The 16,798-nt window shown below is 55.3% G+C and overlaps 1 protein-coding gene across 1 annotated transcript in view; it reads left to right on the forward strand.

Moving 5' to 3' along the window:
- LOC136005883 (hydrocephalus-inducing protein homolog) overlaps positions 1-16,798 on the forward strand; it is a gene marked incomplete at its 5' end in the record, with an annotated part of 46,706 nt that overhangs the window by 22,807 nt on the left and 7,101 nt on the right. The window contains 14 exons of the mRNA XM_065663774.1: positions 1,254-1,492; positions 2,597-2,837; positions 4,938-5,081; positions 6,758-6,901; positions 7,631-7,944; positions 9,885-9,924; positions 10,633-10,842; positions 11,709-11,846; positions 12,614-12,791; positions 13,290-13,381; positions 14,108-14,283; positions 15,130-15,266; positions 16,115-16,242; positions 16,327-16,518. Coding sequence (XP_065519846.1) covers positions 1,254-1,492; positions 2,597-2,837; positions 4,938-5,081; positions 6,758-6,901; positions 7,631-7,944; positions 9,885-9,924; positions 10,633-10,842; positions 11,709-11,846; positions 12,614-12,791; positions 13,290-13,381; positions 14,108-14,283; positions 15,130-15,266; positions 16,115-16,242; positions 16,327-16,518 — 2,373 coding nt within the window. The remainder of the gene's footprint in view (positions 1-1,253; positions 1,493-2,596; positions 2,838-4,937; positions 5,082-6,757; positions 6,902-7,630; positions 7,945-9,884; positions 9,925-10,632; positions 10,843-11,708; positions 11,847-12,613; positions 12,792-13,289; positions 13,382-14,107; positions 14,284-15,129; positions 15,267-16,114; positions 16,243-16,326; positions 16,519-16,798) is intronic.

Raw genomic sequence — 16,798 nt, forward strand, 5'->3', positions numbered from 1 at the left:
GCTGGTGCAGGACGGGGTTTATTTCCCCTTCATGAGCAGCCCTACGAGGACAGTGACTCAGCCTGACTGAGAATGGGAATGCTGTTGTTAGAGCTACGGGAATGGGAATGCTGTTGTTAGAGCTACGGCTCTCGCTAGAGCTACGGCTTGATCAAGTGCAGCTGCATTTGTAACGTGGAGTTCTGCTTCCTCTGCCACTTGTGCAAGGCCAGAGTGACCAGATCACTTCAGTGACTCATCTGTAAACAGATTCAAGAGAGCTGATTGTGGTGTCTCCTCAGTCATCCCTTGGGGCAGCTATCCGTCCCTTCCTCCCTCTCTCCTTCCCTCCCTCCATCCGTCAGCTGCACACTGGTGTCCATTGTAACCAGATTGTGGAAGCTTTCATTCACGATGGACGTCTGTGCTGGGATAAGATTCTGATTATCGTGGTGAACTTCTGAAGTGGTGGATCCCAGCCCTTACTGGTTACTCAGGAGCTCTGATGCCCAATAGTACAAGAAGCTGCTATAGGGTCAGAAATAGCCACTGTCTTTGTGCATGCAGTGCATGCAGCTACGGCATCATTTTGCGGCGCACTCAAGGATAAGCAAGTAGCAGAGATGTTATCAGAGGTTGGGTATTTGTCTTGAAAGTGGGGGCATTTTGTAGCGTGGCTCCAAGAGGTTTCTTGTCTCTGAGACACAGGCTGGATTGGGGGCAGGCAGAAGCTGACCTAGAAACCCAAGGGAGTGTGTCTCGGCAGAGCCTTGTGGCCCTGGCAGGTCTCCTGTTCAGCAGTGCACGGTGCTGCCCCTTGGAGCCAGAGCAGATGCTGACTGAAAGAATGAGGAGAGGATGCAAATCGTCCTCCCCTGGCCTGGGCTGTTGGCGTGGGCTGTTGGCCTGGGCGGGCCCAGCAGGGCTGTGCTGGGTCACGCCAGGGAGTTGAAGGTCTGGCTCCGTCGAGACCCCCATCCTCATTCCTCAGGAATAGTTTCTGGGGTACAATTTTCTGGCGGGCTTGTTGCCAAGCTTTGATAAATGAGCTTTGTCAGGGAGCAGACTCTCAGATTCACGTTTGGAGCGGAGCTCTCAGGGCTCCTTTCCAAGCGAGCTGCCCTGTGTCAGCACGAGCCAGAGAAGCTGTACATGAATGTCAGTGGAATCTTCACACCCACTGGCTCGGTGTGAACGTGTTGCCTGGGCAGGCCTTGGCTGGTGGCAGCCAGGTCCGTGGTTTCCGTCCTAAATGAGTGTTGTTTGTCTTCCAGGCTGGTGCAGACTCGTGCTGGACCGTTGGACCCAGTCAGGGAGTGATCCCTGCCAAGGCCGAGGTGTCTCTGGCTGTCACTGCAAACTTGGATGACACGGAGCAATTCAAGGACGAGGTGGTGCTGTTCATTGAGAACAGTCGTGCCTACGTCATCCCCGTCCAGGCTGTTGGCGTTGGCACCACGATTGTCATTGACAAACCCTTTGGCCCGGAGCTCAACCTGGCGCCCTGCTTCAGGTAGGGAATCTCTCAGCTCCCACTTCCCCATGGGCTCAGCAAGGAGGAGTTCTGCTGCAGTCCCTCAAGCTTCTTCAGTGCTCACAGTCCTGGCTCTGCTTCCCTGAAGCCACAGGGCTTCCTTTGGAAACATTTTATGGCCATCTGCAAGTCAGTAGGTACTCTGAAAGCCACCGAGCTGGAGAGCAGTTGCTAAGTTGTTGCTGAATTGTCTTTAGTCATAATCCATTTGTCTCCTCACTTTATCAAACAAAGATTTGGAGGAAGAGAGCAGGTCCTGGAAGCCTCCAGCTGAGAAATGCTGCCTTACAAGTACAGACATGTTTCTCTCTGCAGTGATAGTGCTTGCTTTGCCATTCCGTCTGGAGTAAGATCTCAGAGCAGCAGCAAGCCTGGGCAGTAGCTTGTTAGCAGCTCCTGGACTGAATGAATGGCGCTGGTTTATTTCCCCTCTGGCCAGGAGCCCTGGAGGAGCAGCAGAATTTCTTTGCCCTGTGTCATCCCCCAGTTGGCTCCCATTTGGCTCCCATTTACCTCTCCCATTTGGAGAGGTAAAATACGCACCCACGAGCCCTCCACGTACGCAGGGACATCGCAGGGAGGCTGGTGCTTGTCCAGAGTTTCCTGTGCTCAGTGCAGCCACAAGCTGGCTGCACAATGGAGGGGACAGTGTCCGTGTGATTCATGTAGTTGTCTTCTGCCCCCCTTTATGTCTTTGCCCGCGGGCTCAGTTTGGAGCTGTTGCCATTGCTGTCGGCTGCAGAGCCGCCACCAGAGGGTGGTACGTTGGGGGCAATGAGGGTTGGATGCTCCCTACGAGACGCCTCAGAGGCATGAACAACAGCTCCCAAGGGGAAGGTGGAGTGGCAGCGAGGCTGTTCCTCCAGCTACTTGCATGTGGGGCCGGCTCTTTACGAAGCTCTTCCTTGCTGGAAGGGTGCCAGCAGAGCAGCTGCTGGATGGTGACAAACCTAGGGGCAGCCAAGGTCTGGCTTTTGGTGAAGCCGAGTGTGCAGTCAGGTCGTGCCCTCAGGGTGCTGAAGCTGGGTGACCAGTGGCAAATAGCAGCTCCCCTGCCATTTTGTGTCTCTGCTTCTCCTCTAGCCTGGATCCCTGCTGTTACCGCTTCAAGATGACAAACAAAGGACGACGCACCCATCTGCTCTATTGGACCACAGAAGGTGGCACCACACTTAAGCAGCGCAAGCGTCTCCCTCGCATCAGTAAGAGCAAGGGCAAGGTTTCCTCCTGTGGCCCCGTGCTGAAGCTTCAGCCGCTGAGGACGGAGCTGATGCCCGGCCAGACAGCGGAGGTGGTGCTGAAAGGCTCCTGCAGCACCCCCCAGGTGAGTTCTGCATCAGGGCATTTGTGCAGCCCCTTGACATTTGCCTGAGCAAATGGGCAAGTGCTTCTGAGAACCTGGTTTCCTGCCATAAGTTACCGTGGCAGCACCAGTTGCTTTCCATGCTCGCCACCATCAGTTGCTGAGGCTTTTTGAGTTCCATGGCTACCATAAAGCCAACTTGGTGGTAGCAAAACATGGCCTGAAGGCACTGTCGCCCCAGGCTCTGTCCAGCATGGCCTTGTACCCTGCCAGGGATGGAGCATTCACCACTGCTTTGGCAACCTGTGCCAGTGCCTCACCATCGTCACAGTGAAGAACCTCTTCCTTGTATCTAACCTGAACTCGCCCTGTTTGAGTTTAAGTCCATTACCCCTTGTCCTGTTGCTGCAGTCCCTGAGAAGAGTCCGTGTCCGGCATCCTTGTAGGCCCCGTTCAGCTAGTGGAAGGCTGCTCTGAGGTCTCCCCGCGGTTTCTCTTCTCCAGGCTGAGCAGCCCCAGTTTTCTCAGCTGGCCTTAAAGTTAGAGGTAGACTGGGAGCCCAGGCAGAAAGTAACTAAAGAAATGGGCAGTTGTCTGTGTGGGGAAGCAGCGAGTGAAACAAAACACCCAGGAAGGTAGGGAGTGTCTGGGAGCAGCATTGATTTTCCTCTGTAGACAGACACGGGCCGGGAGCTTGTCCGGCCCGGAGACCGGGACGAGAGAAATGAACCCAGTGTGCCAGCTCTAATGATCCGAATGATGTCCGTCCACATGGGAAAGTGTTCCAGGGATCATTAGAACTGAGAGCTTGACTTGTGTCAGTATTCCCATCAGCGCTCGCCCCGCTCCCTCAGCCAGCCCCCGTGTGCCGAGGGCAGGCAGGTCTTGCAGCACCCTTGGGTTGCAGCTCAGAGGGGCAGATTTCAGCAGGGTCACTGAGTGTTCTCCTCCCTGGACCCTTCTCTCCGGGGGAAATCCAGCTCTGCAGAGGAGCTGCCATCTGACCCCGGTGTGCCTTCCCTGGCTCCAGGAGCACTGGGCACAAGTGTTTAAGTGAATGGGGAATAAATGTGCATTAAGCTCCTGCTGCTGCTAGAGTTTGAGAGGTGTTTTAAAGGATTGCCTGAGTGGTAGCTTGAGGAAGACTTGATCCCTCAGCTGGTTGACTCCGATGGGACTGTCCCTGTGCAGTCCTGAGCCCATGAGGCTTTGATGAAGAGGGAAGAAGGAACCAGAAGGGAAATGGTCAGGCCACTGGTGAGGGTGCCTTCCTGGAAAGCCAAATGGGCATCTGTGAGCTCAGCTGTGGCTACCTGGCTCGTGCAGTCCAAGCCAAGAGCCTGGGATTGGGTCTTCCACCTTCCCTAGGTCTCGGGAACTTCATACTCTTGAGGCTGGTTAGAAGCCCAAGACCCTGTGGTGCACGTGCAGCACAGGTGATTCTGACGTCTCTAGGCTCTGAGGAGGAGTTGGGTTGTGGTGGTCTATCAGAGGGAAGAGAGAGAAAAAAAGGGAGGAATGTGGGGAAGTGAAACCATGAGGAGGAATCAGGAAAAGTCTTGGATGTAAGAGCATCCAGCTTAAGTAGAGGGTTTTCATGCCAGGTTGAAGACATCTCTTTCCTGGGGAGGTTTGTTTTACAGGCAGGTCTAGGGGGACACAGTACATCCTAGGAAGGCAGGCTGTCTGTTCGGGGTTTTCCCAGGGATCCTTTCCACTAAACTTGCAAGGGAGGATTTGCTGGCATTGATCCTTCTATCCCCTGTTTCCCTTCATACAGTCTGGTTTGTTTTTTTTTCATGAGTTCCTACAGTTTTCGGTAAGCATTTTGTTTGGCAGTGGGACAAAGCAAAGCAATAACCGTTTGGGCAGGGATTGTTCTGAGAGCTGTAGGCAGCACAAGACTCCTGAGGGCCTTTTGTGGTGGTTGGGTTGTAACACGAGGGACGCGTGAGTGCAGAACAAAGAGGATGCAGCTTATAAAGAAGAGAGGGCTCCTGAGGAGACCAATGGCTGTAACTTCATGCAGTAATGGGGCGTGTGGGTGGGCGGCTCAAAGATGCAGTGTGTTTTGTGGACACCCTGATAACACCCGCTGGGGGCCGTGTGGCTCGCATGCAGGTGGTGAAGGAGAAGCTGCTGTGTCACGCCATCGTGGGCAAGGAGGGAGTGAAGAATCTGATCGTGCAGGTGGACGTCACGTGCGAGTTCATTGCTCCTGCTCTGCAAATATCCAGCAGAGAAATCACTTTCCGGGTGGAGAAGGTGAGTCTCTGCATTGCATCCTGGCACTGACTGGTGTGGCTGGGGTGTGCCTGTGTCCTAAGGAGGAAGTTCTCCAAGTCCACAGAGCTTTGGCTGTTGACTTGAGCCAGGCCCAGCTTTTGTCATGAATGCCGAGATCATTATTTCACCCCTGTGGGGCTGGGGACAGTCTCCGCAGCTCTATTCTGCCCTTCTCGAGGTGCAGACAGAATTGAGCTGCTGAGCCAAGGGCACGGGCTGAGGTGTGGGACCCGTGAGAGCAGCGTGGGCTTTGGAAGAGCCACTTGCTGTGCTGGGGCTGCAGGTGGAGAGCAGATCCCTCCTCACCCTCCCTGAGGTGGTGGTGAGAGGAGTGAGGATGCTGCTAGAGATGAGGCTGTTCTCTAAGTTGAGCCAGGTAGAACTGAGATTACAGCTGCTCTGGCGAGGGGGAGCATGCCCCCCTCTAGAGAGACGCCAGTGTCTGTAGTCAGGGTTTTGAGGATCTTCCAAGGTGTGGTGATGTCCGAGCAGCGATCGTGTAGGGAAGCTGAGAAAAGCTGAGATTCCTGTCAACTCCTCAAGCTGATGAGGAAAAACTGGCATCTCTTGCGCCTCTTTGCCTTCCCTGCCGTCGGTATGGGTGCTGCCTCTTTGCCTTTCCCAAGCCTCACCTTCTTCAAAGGACCCACGAGTGCCCTTCAGCTGCAGCGATGAGAGCACCAGTGCAACGTGTGTGCCCTTTAGTGTCTGGATCCCGACTCCTGCATCACCTTTCCCCGTCGTGTGAGGTGTCTGAAAAAGAGCAGATAGCTCATGATTTAGTTTCTGCGGTTTCAGGTCTCTCCTCCACTTCCCAGGCTTCCAGAGAAGCACAAATCCTGTGAGCAGGCGGTTCACATCTAATCAGAAGCTTTTCAGCTCCCCCTGATGTCTGCCTGTGGTCTGCTTGATGCCACATGCTCCCATGTGTTGCGTGCTGCGACACTGCAGGAGTTGGATGCCAATGCATCCACAATTAGTTTCCCAAAGACTGTCTAGTTTAGATAAACCATGCAGGGAGCGCGGAGCAATGCATGGACAGGAGGAAAAGGCTTAGGCTGAGCTTAGCTTTGAGGCTGCAACATCTTGTCAGTGGAGCAGGGGCAGCAGGTTGCGGCCAGACTGTTGAGGTTTGGAGCTGTCTGCATGTGCCCGTGAATGTTCAAAGCTGACCTCGGGCTGCTGCAGGCTGTCCGCTGCAGGCCATATCCTGCTTGCTTGCCTCCTCTGAGCAGCATCACTGCCTTGCGGGCCTGGCAGAGCTGATAGGGTGGTAAGAAACTACTGTATGGGAGTGGAAATGGCCTTGTGCCTTGTGCCTGTGTGTGCTCTCTGGGCAGGAGAGGACACACAACTGGAGCCAGAGGGGGTTCACTTTCTGTTTTGGATCTTGCTGAAGCAGCTGCCTCCTCTGGGGGGCTGCTCCCTCATCTGTACGCGAGACTGTTTCCCTGTCCCCTGGGGAAGGCTGTGGGTTCTAAACGCGAAAGCGTCTGCTAGAGTTGGAGGACAAACTTTGCAGAGGGGTAGAAACCAATCAAAAGAGTAAATAGAGATGGATGCACTTTTGGGGTTGGAAAATTTGAAATGCGTCTGAAGGGGAGGAGGTCCATGGCCACTTCAAGGTCATTTTTTCTTGTCTCCTGTTTCTGTAGCACCCCGGTGATGTCCTGGCTGTGATGTACAAGCCTCTCTCTGTAAAGAACATGTGCTCCCTGCCCCTCAGCGTGGTCCTTGCCTTAGAGCAGCCCTTCTCCATCTGCACTGCGGACCAGCAGCCTCTCCCTGCAGATGCTCAGGTGAGCAGCCCCGGACTTTCTTGCTGCTGGGCTTTGAAGAGGGATGAACGTGGTGGTGTGTCTCTGTTGGGAGGTCCTCCATGATGGAAGTGTGTTCTGTAGAGTCTGCAGTAAAGTGGCCCAAGCTAAATCAGATGTGAAACGAGCTGCTGAAGGAAACAGAATGCCATCTGAATCGGGAAGAGACCTCCTGGCTTGAAGACAGGGGGAGGAGGGAGCAGGCACCCAGCTGTGGGCAAGCTGTAGGAAAGGTGTCTGCTGGAAGGCATGCCAGCTCTCCAGCAGCCATCCTCAGATAAGCTGGGGAACAGCTTGCTGTCTTTGAGGGCAGCCCTGCCTTTGGGAAGGCTGAGGTAGGCTTCTCCAGCTGCTGTCTGGCTCCTGCCCTGGTGTGTGCGGAAGGTGTTGGGCATGGGCTCTGCAGTGCACGTGTTGTCAGAGGTGCAGCCACCGCTGTGCTGCAGGCTAAAGGAGTTCCTCCAGAGGGCGAAGGCCTGGGTGCCAGAGTGCTGCTTTGGTTGTGTTTAGCAGGTGGCTTCTGCGGCTCCAGAATTCAGGAGACCAACGTGGATTTCCTCTTGTATTGGTGCAGAGCACAGAACCGTGAGCCTCAGGCAGCTTCAGAAAAAAGTGCGGTGCTTGGTCAGACAGCGTGAAGAAAATGAAGGATGAAGCCAGAAGCCCGTGTTGGGGTCACACGTTGAACATTTTCTCTTCATCTGCTTGCAGCCCATGAAGCTGAGGACAGGGGAGGAACTTCAACTCTGCATCGGATTTAACCCTGCTTATGAGGAGGATTTGCTTATCCGGGCAGCGGAGAAGGCTCTGAAGATCAAGTTCCTGGAGCATCCTCACGAAGAGCAGGTCACCGTCCGGGGAGAAGTCTACTTCCCGAATCTCCAGATCCAGACCACGGCCGTGGACTTTGGCTGCATCTTGAATGACAGCAAGGATGTGCGTTACATGGAGATGACCAACTGCAGCCCACTGGTTGTCCAGTACCACTGGGCATTCCTGAAGGACAGCCAGGTGAACCCAGTGAGGTATGTGCACCTCTCCCTCTCCTGGAAGCTCTTCTTCCTGATGTCCTGTTTGTGGTTTGCAAAGCCCGAGGCCATTTGCCTGATCTGCCAAATTGTTTTCAACCTTCCCTTGAGGAAATCACACCTCTGAGTTGTGCTCAGCCAAGGTGCTCAGGGTACAGGTGATCTCCGCCGGTTTGATGCTGGGAAGGAGACAGCATTCTCCAGCCAGGCTGGGACTGTAGGACACTACTGACCCTTTTCACATAGCCATAAGCTGGAGTCCTGCTTTATCTCTGCAGCTGCAAAGCCATGCTTCGGCACTTGGAGAAGCGGATGTAGAAGGTGTCCTTCCCTGCTAAGCCCATCTGTTGTCATTTTGTACTAAGATCCTACCCAGGCACTGCCATCAGAGTGACACACTGCTGTCGCAGTCCCTTGCTCTGCTTTGCTGTAGGCCTGTATGGGTTCCTGGGGGCAGGAGGGCTGATGTAGAAAGCTGCTTTCTCAGATCTTCGTGGCCTGAGGCAAACAGCCCCTTGAAGTGAGTGTTCATCTCTTGAACTGCACGTCACATTCACAGAAGAGCTATGTAGAGTTTTAGTGAGGAATGGCAGGTTCTGCTGTGACTTTAGGTCCAGCTGTAGATGCTGGAGGGAGCCCTTGTATGGACATCCCTGGGAAGGAGGACCATGCAGTGGTGGTCTATGGTTTCCAAGGCCAAGAGCAAACTTGTAGTGGTGCTGAAGCACATCTAGAAGCACATTCCTAGTGTTCCTTCTGCTGCGGCTTCTCTGCATAGCACAAAAGTCTGCTCTGGGCAGTTTGAAGGACGGTAGCAAATGGTTTTCCGTAATGCCCTAGGAAACGCAGCAAAGTTCACCACGTGGCACTGAAGCGCTGTTATTACAAACAAGGGAAACGATCAAGAAGCAGCTGTGTGAAGGGAATTGGGATCTGACTCGGAGGAGGTGACCTCTTGGGAACTGGAGATGAGCTGTGGCTATTAGGAGGGCTTGGGGGAGACGACCAGGGCACTGGGGCACTCCGGGGCGCTCAGCAGACACCATGGGATGCTGTGTGCCAGAGCTGGAAATGAAGATGGTCTCCAAGGTGTTACCACCAAACACTCAAAGTGTTCATTAGGAGCCTGCAGAAGGGCAGCGTGTCAGATGTTATTTCTGGTCCACACTAAGCACTGTTGGTATTCTAAATCATCAGCTCTAACTCAGTCTGACATGGAGGGAATCAAGCATCAGGTCTCATGAAGGGGAGATCAAAGACTGGAACTTTCCCTACCTGGGACCTTGCTGGAGCTGGTCATCAGAGACTCCCAGGATCAGTCGCGCACGTTTATTTTGGTCAGGAGAGAAAAACGCTGTTTCTCTGCCTCAACAAGACTTTGTGTGTTTACATTTTTTTCTTTCTAATTGTCCAGCCCGTTCTTTCCTCCTTGCTCTTTGGTCATTGCTGCTACCTGGGGCAGAGTGATCATATGAGCAACACAATCCAACTGTTGCTGTGTGGCTGGACATAGGCAGTGTAGACCAACTTGTGCCCTTTCTCTGACTTCTGAGGCACGAATCTCTCGTGGTTACTCTTGTTGTAGACCCACGTGGTTAGAGACAGACTAACCCTAAGCCTCACCCCTTGGACCTCTGAGAGCTCAAAGCTGAGCTAAGCCTTTGCACCAAGGTGTTTTCTCCAGTGACGGAATGGATCTTCAGAATCACACTGCAGGAGATAGCAGATCTGGAGGCAAGCAGTTGCCAGCTGCCTGCAGCGCTGCTATAGCAGTGTCATTGCCAGGCGTTGACCTGCTCCATCCCAGTTTTGGAGCTCATTGCTGAGCTCACACCACTGATGCCCCCGCAGGGGCCCCATCCTGCCGAGGAGCTGCTGTGCAGACTTCCCTCCCTCCCACTGCAAGGTCCCTGAGCAAAGGTCTGTTCTTTTTCCAGGTTCATGGAGACAGAGCCCCTCGCCTTGGGTGTGGAGGAAGTAAGTGGGAATCTGTCTCACTTCCACATTTCCAGTGTAGCAAGCAGTTACGTACTCCCACTCCCACTGGTGTCCTGGGTGCTGCTGCCAGAGTGGCCTCATGTCATAACAAGCGCATCGCTGGTCATTGGAGAGGCCACATGGGAGGTGTTATCGGGCTGGTCAAGAACATTCCTTGTGCGGCAGTTATGGAGGTCTTTATCCATCTTGGTCCTCATCTAGTGGTGGGTAAGAAATTCCTGCAGCAGCATTTGCTGCGGCAGCATTTGCTGCGGCAGCAGTTGCTGCAGCATCTGGAGAGAGCAGGATGTGAATCAGAGACAGGGAAAAGCATGAGGAGTGCGAGGAGCTGGGCTGGATCCTGCCCCCGGCTCCACAGGCTCTCAGCTCCCAGTCTCATGTTCTTCTGAGGGCAGGAAAAGGTGTTTTTGAAGGCAAGTTCTGCAGCAGAGAGAATTTCTTGCTGCCAGGAGACACCACAAATGAATGTAGTGTATTAGCTACTGCATTAATTGGGACTGTGGGAGAAGGTTTTCCCCATGGTCTCTCCGTTGGTGAGTGGAACGGCTGCAGTGTGAGATGAGGATGATGTTGCCTGTGTTTGAGGAAGAGGCCCCTGCAGCCACGTCTGTCCTTTGGCCCAAGCTGAGGCTGCTCTCCTGCATCAGTCCCGCGCTCCATGTGTGGATCTCTCCTCCCTGCCTGCAGGTTTTCGATATCCTGCCGCTGCACGGTGAGCTGCAGCCGGGCCAGAGCCAGCGCGTCTGCTTCTCCTTCTTCGGCCACGCCAACACCGTCAGCCAGGTCACGGCGCTGTGCAGGGTGGAGGGAGGCCCGAGCTACGAGGTGGCTCTGCGTGGGGAGGCCTCGCGCATCAGCTACCTCCTGGACACCACCGAGATCGACTGCGGGCTGCAGGTACCGCACGCTGCTCTTGTCAGTGCTCCTTGCCTCCAAGCATGACTGGTGGGCTGCTGCCCACCCGGGTCCAGGGCTCTCCGCCCTTCCCAGCTGCTTCGCTGGCTCTGTGGCTTGGAAGTCACACGTTTGGGGGATACCTCCAAGCTGGCGTTTAATGGCCATCTCCACCCCAGCTCAGCCCAAAGCTGGGAATCCCTCCTCTAACTAACGCTGCCTCCTGGGGCAGGCAGGATCCCAGTGGTGATCTGCAGAGGGATGTGTCCCTGAGACATCCATCCGCTGATCTGCTCCTAAAGCCCAAATGAGGTGCTCTCTTTTAATGCTCCTGATTCATCAACCAAGGAGGCAGCTGACCTGGGCTTCCAGTCACCGTAGCCGGATAGAATGTCCCCGAATAACCCTCACTGTACTTCTTTCCGGTTACAACCCCCACAGCTGTTTCCAGCTGTTGGCCCTGTGTGCGTTGCCCTCTCTCCCTCCCTTTTGGCTTGTGTTGTGCCCACAAATACTTGTGTGCAGGTGCCTTTTCTCCTGAAGTGCCCCAATGCCTCCTCCTGTGTTTCAGCTCGCAGTTGGGTGACACCTTCAAGTGCAGAGAGCTTGTGTCCCCTACTTGCTTTATTACTGATCTTTCCATGGTTGCTATTGCACCTCTGCCACAAATAGCTGTTCCTGTGTAGGGCCCAGGGGTACCCTGTGGCCGCGGGCTGCCCAGGCTAACCCAGAGAGCCCAGTGCCCATCTCTCCTGTGCACTCCCTGCTTCTGGGCTGTGTTCCTTTGCTTTCAACCCGATGGAAGAGGAATGAAATTCTTGGCAGCAGACGTGTGCCTGTAACTTCCTGCTCTTCTGTCCTCTGCTCAGGTGTTTAACAAAGTCACAGAAGCAGCGCTGACCCTGCAAAACAGCGGGAAGCTGGGATTTGCCTTTGCGGTGCTGAGCCCCGGCACAGGCACTGCAGCCAGCCCTCTGCCTGGCGTGCCCCTGGTCGTGCCCAGCAGGGTGAGTAGCACAAGGGCTTCACCCGGCCTGTGTCAGGCTGCCCAGGAGAGCGCTTTGGGGGAAAACAGGGGGAATGAGCACACAAGCCCCGTCCAAAACCAGCCAGGAGAGACAGGGCTGTGAGCGACTGTTGCAGAGGCAGAGGAGGTCCATCGAGCAGAATCCTAACGGAGCCCCTGATTGTCCTTGGGCGCCGCTGGCTCTGCTGTCCTACAGCAAGCACCAGTAGGAGGCACGAGTGCTCCGGGAGCTCTTTGGAGCTGAGTGCTGAGCTCTCTGGTTGTGCCATCACTGGAGCATCACTCCATCGCAGCTTGTCATCCTGCCTGGGTGTCTTAGAGCTGGAGCAGTGTTCCTGTCTTGGTGCCCTTTTGCGATGGGAAGAGGAAGCCAAAGGGCCAAGTGGCTTCCACCTTCCTCAGTGCCTGTCCGTCTGAGGGGTGACATGCTGATGTCCTCTCCTGCAAGCTGCTGCCAGGAGCTGCTGGCCCTGCTGGAAGCAGAGGCCCTTCTCCGTTCTTCCAGAGCAGCTGGTGAAAGAGCTTTGGTTTGTTGTGCCTGGCTCTGGCTAGCAGAGGGTAAACCCTGTGAGCAGAAGAGCAGTGAGACTCAGGCGATTGGATACAGGAAAGCTGGAGGTGGTGATGTCTGATGTTTCCTTATGTATGAGAACCTGTCTTGTGTTCTCAGCGCGTCTGTCATGTGAGCCATCCCTCCAGTGAATCCTCTTTGGTACACTGCGTCCCTCCCTCTTGTGTGCCCTGCAGGGTTACGTTGAACCTGGCAAGCAGCAAGTGCTGAAAGTGTATTACCTGCCAGGAGTGCCTGGAGTCTTCTGCAGGGCTTTCCAGATCCAACTGGGTCACCTGGAGCCAGAAAAAATCTCCCTGAAAGGAGAGGGGACCTTTCCCAGGATCCACTTGGACCTGCCCAGGAACATCAAAGGTGAGCACTGCCTGTCTGCTCGGCTTTCCCCCATGCCATATGCCCACAGGGCAGCTCACAGGCACCTCCAGCAGGCCTGGAGGTTTCAGGGCTGTCAGACAAGGTCAGCCCTCTGGTTGCTTCTTTAGCCTCTGGCAGACGAGCCCATGTGGGCTTTGCCGCAGGAACCATCGTGCACAGCTTGCCAAGAGGTCTGGGAAGATGATGGCTGGGCAGAAAAGCTTGGGAAAGCTGTAATAGAGGCTGGCAGGGATTTTGACAGGGGTTGGGTTTGCATCACGCTGTGGGGCTGAGATGCTCCTGTGTGGCGAGAAAGACGGGTGGGGGTGAGAAGCAGCAGGATCTCCTTTCCCTACATTGCTGGAGCAGTTTGTGTCTGGGTGTCGGGGGAATGGGGCTTCCTGTCTTCCGTGGGATTTGTGCTGCCCCACTGCTATGGGTGGTGTCCTGTGCTTTCAGGCAACGCCAAATATGAGAAGATCCTCCTAAAGGCCAAAGAAAAGCTGGACAAAGGCAGCCAGAGAGAAGAGGCCATTGCTCTGGGGGAGGCTGTGGCAGCCGAGCCCCGCGTGGACGACTCGGGCACCGTGGTGAGTAGAGCTGCTGCCCTGTCCCGCACGTGCCACCCTCCTGCGAGACACTGGAGCCCCTGCGCCCCACGGCAGCTGCCCAGGGCCCTGCCGGCACTGGGCACCTCCCTGCACACCCCTGGCCACGGAGTGTGTCAGCTCAGCGTGCCCCTTGGGCTGCCCACCTCTGGGAGTTGTCCCTCGTGGCGATGCGCCAGCTCCTGACTACCCCAGGGAGATGCTGAAAGCTGTGCTCGGGCAGTTGGGTTTCTGGTGCTCTGAAGGACACACAGGGCGGTGCTGGGGGGTTTGTTGCTCACCGGCCAAGCCCTGCCAGGTTTACAGAGCGTAAAGCAGCAGCCTGAATGCAGCCTGAGGCTGTGCTGTGTTCTGTATCTCCAGGAGGCTCCAGCTCTCTCATGGTTCCCTTTCCAGGAGAGCTTTTGTCCAGGCTGCTTTGGCACTGACTGGAGGCAGGGACATACTTGGAGCTTTGGAAGGTTTCTGGCTTGTTTGTGTGTCTGTCCAGATCAGCTTTGATAACTGGGCAGGCAGAGACACTGGAGTTCATTTCTGTGGGGATATGATCCTGCCTGAGAGAGCAGGAAGTGTCACAGACACCGATCAGTGAGACAGACTGACTCCGTCGCCCCTCTCAACAAGAGCAGGGTGGGATCCTCCACCCGAGACAAGCTTGTGCCTTGGGAAGGACCTTGGCTAACCAGCCCCTGTCTTTCCTTTCCTCAGTGGGATGCTCAGCTGCAGATGCAGATGGAGGAGATGCTGGTTGAGGAACATGCCCTGGAGCAGCAGAAAGCTCTCGCCTCCCGTCCCCCGGAGGACACTGCCTTTCACCAGCGTGTACATCGGAGGCTTCTCAAGTTAGTAGGGACTCCTGTAGCCTGTCTCCAGGGGCCGCGAGGGTAACAGCCAGCAGTGCAGCCCTGCCCCTGAGAGCTCCTTGTGTCTCAGAGTTGGGAATAGCTGAAGACTTCCGAAAGGGCCTGATGCTGAGAGCTACGCCGTGCTCCCTGTGGGCAGCTCGGTGTCCTCACTTGCACAGTGCTACCCTGAGCTCTGGAGGTGCTCCACTCCCCACAGTTGCTGGGTTCTGTTCTCAGAGCTGAGGGGGTGCAGACCAGCAAGCCCTTGCAGACAGCACAGGCACCACCCCTGCTGACCAGCTGTGAAAGGGGCATCTCCAAGCCGGCGTCTTTGTGCCGAGAAGCAGACCCCACTAAGCAGGAAGAGCAGGGAATGGTCCAGATCCCTTATGTGCTTTTCCAAGTGGGATTGCCTGCAAAAAGCCATTCACAGCAATCTTGTAGTGTTGGTTACTGCACACGATACTCTCAAGCGCTGCTTTGGGGACAGATCTGGCTGCAGAGCAGTGGAGGTATCCTCTGCAAGGAAATCCTGTGAGAAGGTCCTGAAGCAGTTTCAGGCTTGGGCCGGCCACCAGCTTAGCAGTTTCATTGAGACCCGTGGAGACGCAGTGGACTTCTCTGCAATGGCTTTTCACAGCATAGGAACTGTGTCCAGTACCCGCTTTAAACTGACTCGAAGATCCCGTTGGTGGCTGATAAATCCTAGGCCCTGCACTCCCCATGACTTAGCCAAGTCTTATTACTGGGTGCTCAGGTCAGGCCTTGGGTTTCCTGGGCTTGGCTTGAGTTTTCACAGCAGTGGATACAGAATTATCCACTCCATTTGCTTCTCCACCCCACGCCATGCTGGGCTTTACAGAGTGTCCTTCCTCCTCCTTTCAGAGCTGAGCTGCCCGAATACGTCCTGGACCTTGGCTATGTCGTTCCCGGTGACATCCACACACACATGGTGAAGCTCACCAACACCGGGCACTTCCCTGCATCTTTCAAGGCCGATGGATATGTCCTGTATAACACAGGTAACCAGTGGTAAAGAGGCTTCACGGGGGCTTGAAGGGGCTGTCTCTGCCACATCAGCTGGAGCCATTGGGCATGGGGAGATTTGAGTACTTCCTTGGGCAGCTTTTTCCTCCTTAGTACCCCTCTGGCCGGTGCCCTGTTCAAGAGCCTGAATTCTGTCGAGCAGTGCCCAGAGACCTGGTCTGCCTGTGGCTGCCCTAAAAAGTCATTGCAGGGGCCAGATGGGCTGATCAGCGTGATCGCCTCTCAGCATCTACTGCTCTTGGCTCCCGTGAGCACCATCGGAGTTTCTTTGTGCACTCTGAGGGTTTATGTTGCAGCCAGATGGACCCTCTGTGGTTCGGAAGTGCTTTGTTTAGAGTTCCTAGTGCCAGAGCACTTCTGCTCAGCCTTATTGAACGGCCTGTGGGATCCTGTGCCGTATCGAAACAGGCTTCGCAAAGAGGCCTTGGGGTAAGGCTGCAGCTCCGTCACACGGGGACTGCTGTCTGTGACGGGTGGCCAGGCGTCTCTTCTAAGCTGCTGTCCAGGGAACACCACAGCATTTGGTATCTTAGTTGGAAATTGTCCTTTGGAGAGGTGTATGCGTCCTTCCCTGAGATGCCTGCTGAAGGAATTGCTGGAGCTCCTCAACCAATGTGGTTCATTTTTAGCCTGCAACCCCTGGATTCTGGCTGTGAAAATCCTTTTGCTTTGGGCAGTGACAAGGGGAGCAGAGCAGCTTCTCTGGAGATGGAAAGGGGTCTTTCACAGAGCTGCCAGCCAGGACACCCCTGTGGCCTTGCCGTGCTTCTGAGCCATTTCCTGTTGCTTGTGTATCTCAGCTGCTTGATTTTCCTGTGTTCAGGCTTCAGCGTGTGCCTGGACCTTGTGAAGCGCCTGCCCTGCTGTGAGACCAAGACATTTGAAGTGTGCTTCGACCCACAAAGTGCCAACGTGCCCCTGGGAAAGGTGGATGTGCTCCTGCCCATCAAGGTAGGCCAGCTTGTGGGGCAGGCAGCAGGTTGGGCACAGCAGCGAGTGTCAGCCGGGCTCTCAACTGGATGCTCTGTCCTCTAGGTCAGAGGAGGCCCCACGTTCCAGGTCCGCCTGCGTGCCATTGTGGCTGAGCCGTCCCTCTGCCTCTCGAGGGACAGGCTGGAGTTCTCCTCTGTCCAGTGTGGGCAGTGGCAGGAAGAAACCATCCAGCTCCACAACACGTCCCAGGTCCCCTGTAAATGGTCCATGAGCATGAATGAGGCTGTTAAGGAGGTAAAGCACAGACAACGTGTAACACACAACTTCTCGGTTGGGTTTTCTTTGCCTCTCTTGGCTTTCCCGCCCCTCTGGCTGCCTGAGCACTTGGGCTGCAGCTCGCTTGAGGAAGCTTTTGAGGGTACAGAGCAAGGCTGGTTCACCTGGGCGTGCTCACTAGCTGACGCTTCACTTCTCTGCCATCTTCACCCATTCCTCCCCCTCCGAGGACACTGCCTCCCCATCTGCCTGCCCTGCCAACATGTTTGCCCTCCAGTTCTAGGCAGGGGTGGCCACG

Source organism: Lathamus discolor, chromosome Z, assembly GCF_037157495.1.
Source record: "Lathamus discolor isolate bLatDis1 chromosome Z, bLatDis1.hap1, whole genome shotgun sequence".
NCBI classification, from domain to species: Eukaryota; Metazoa; Chordata; class Aves; order Psittaciformes; family Psittacidae; genus Lathamus; species Lathamus discolor.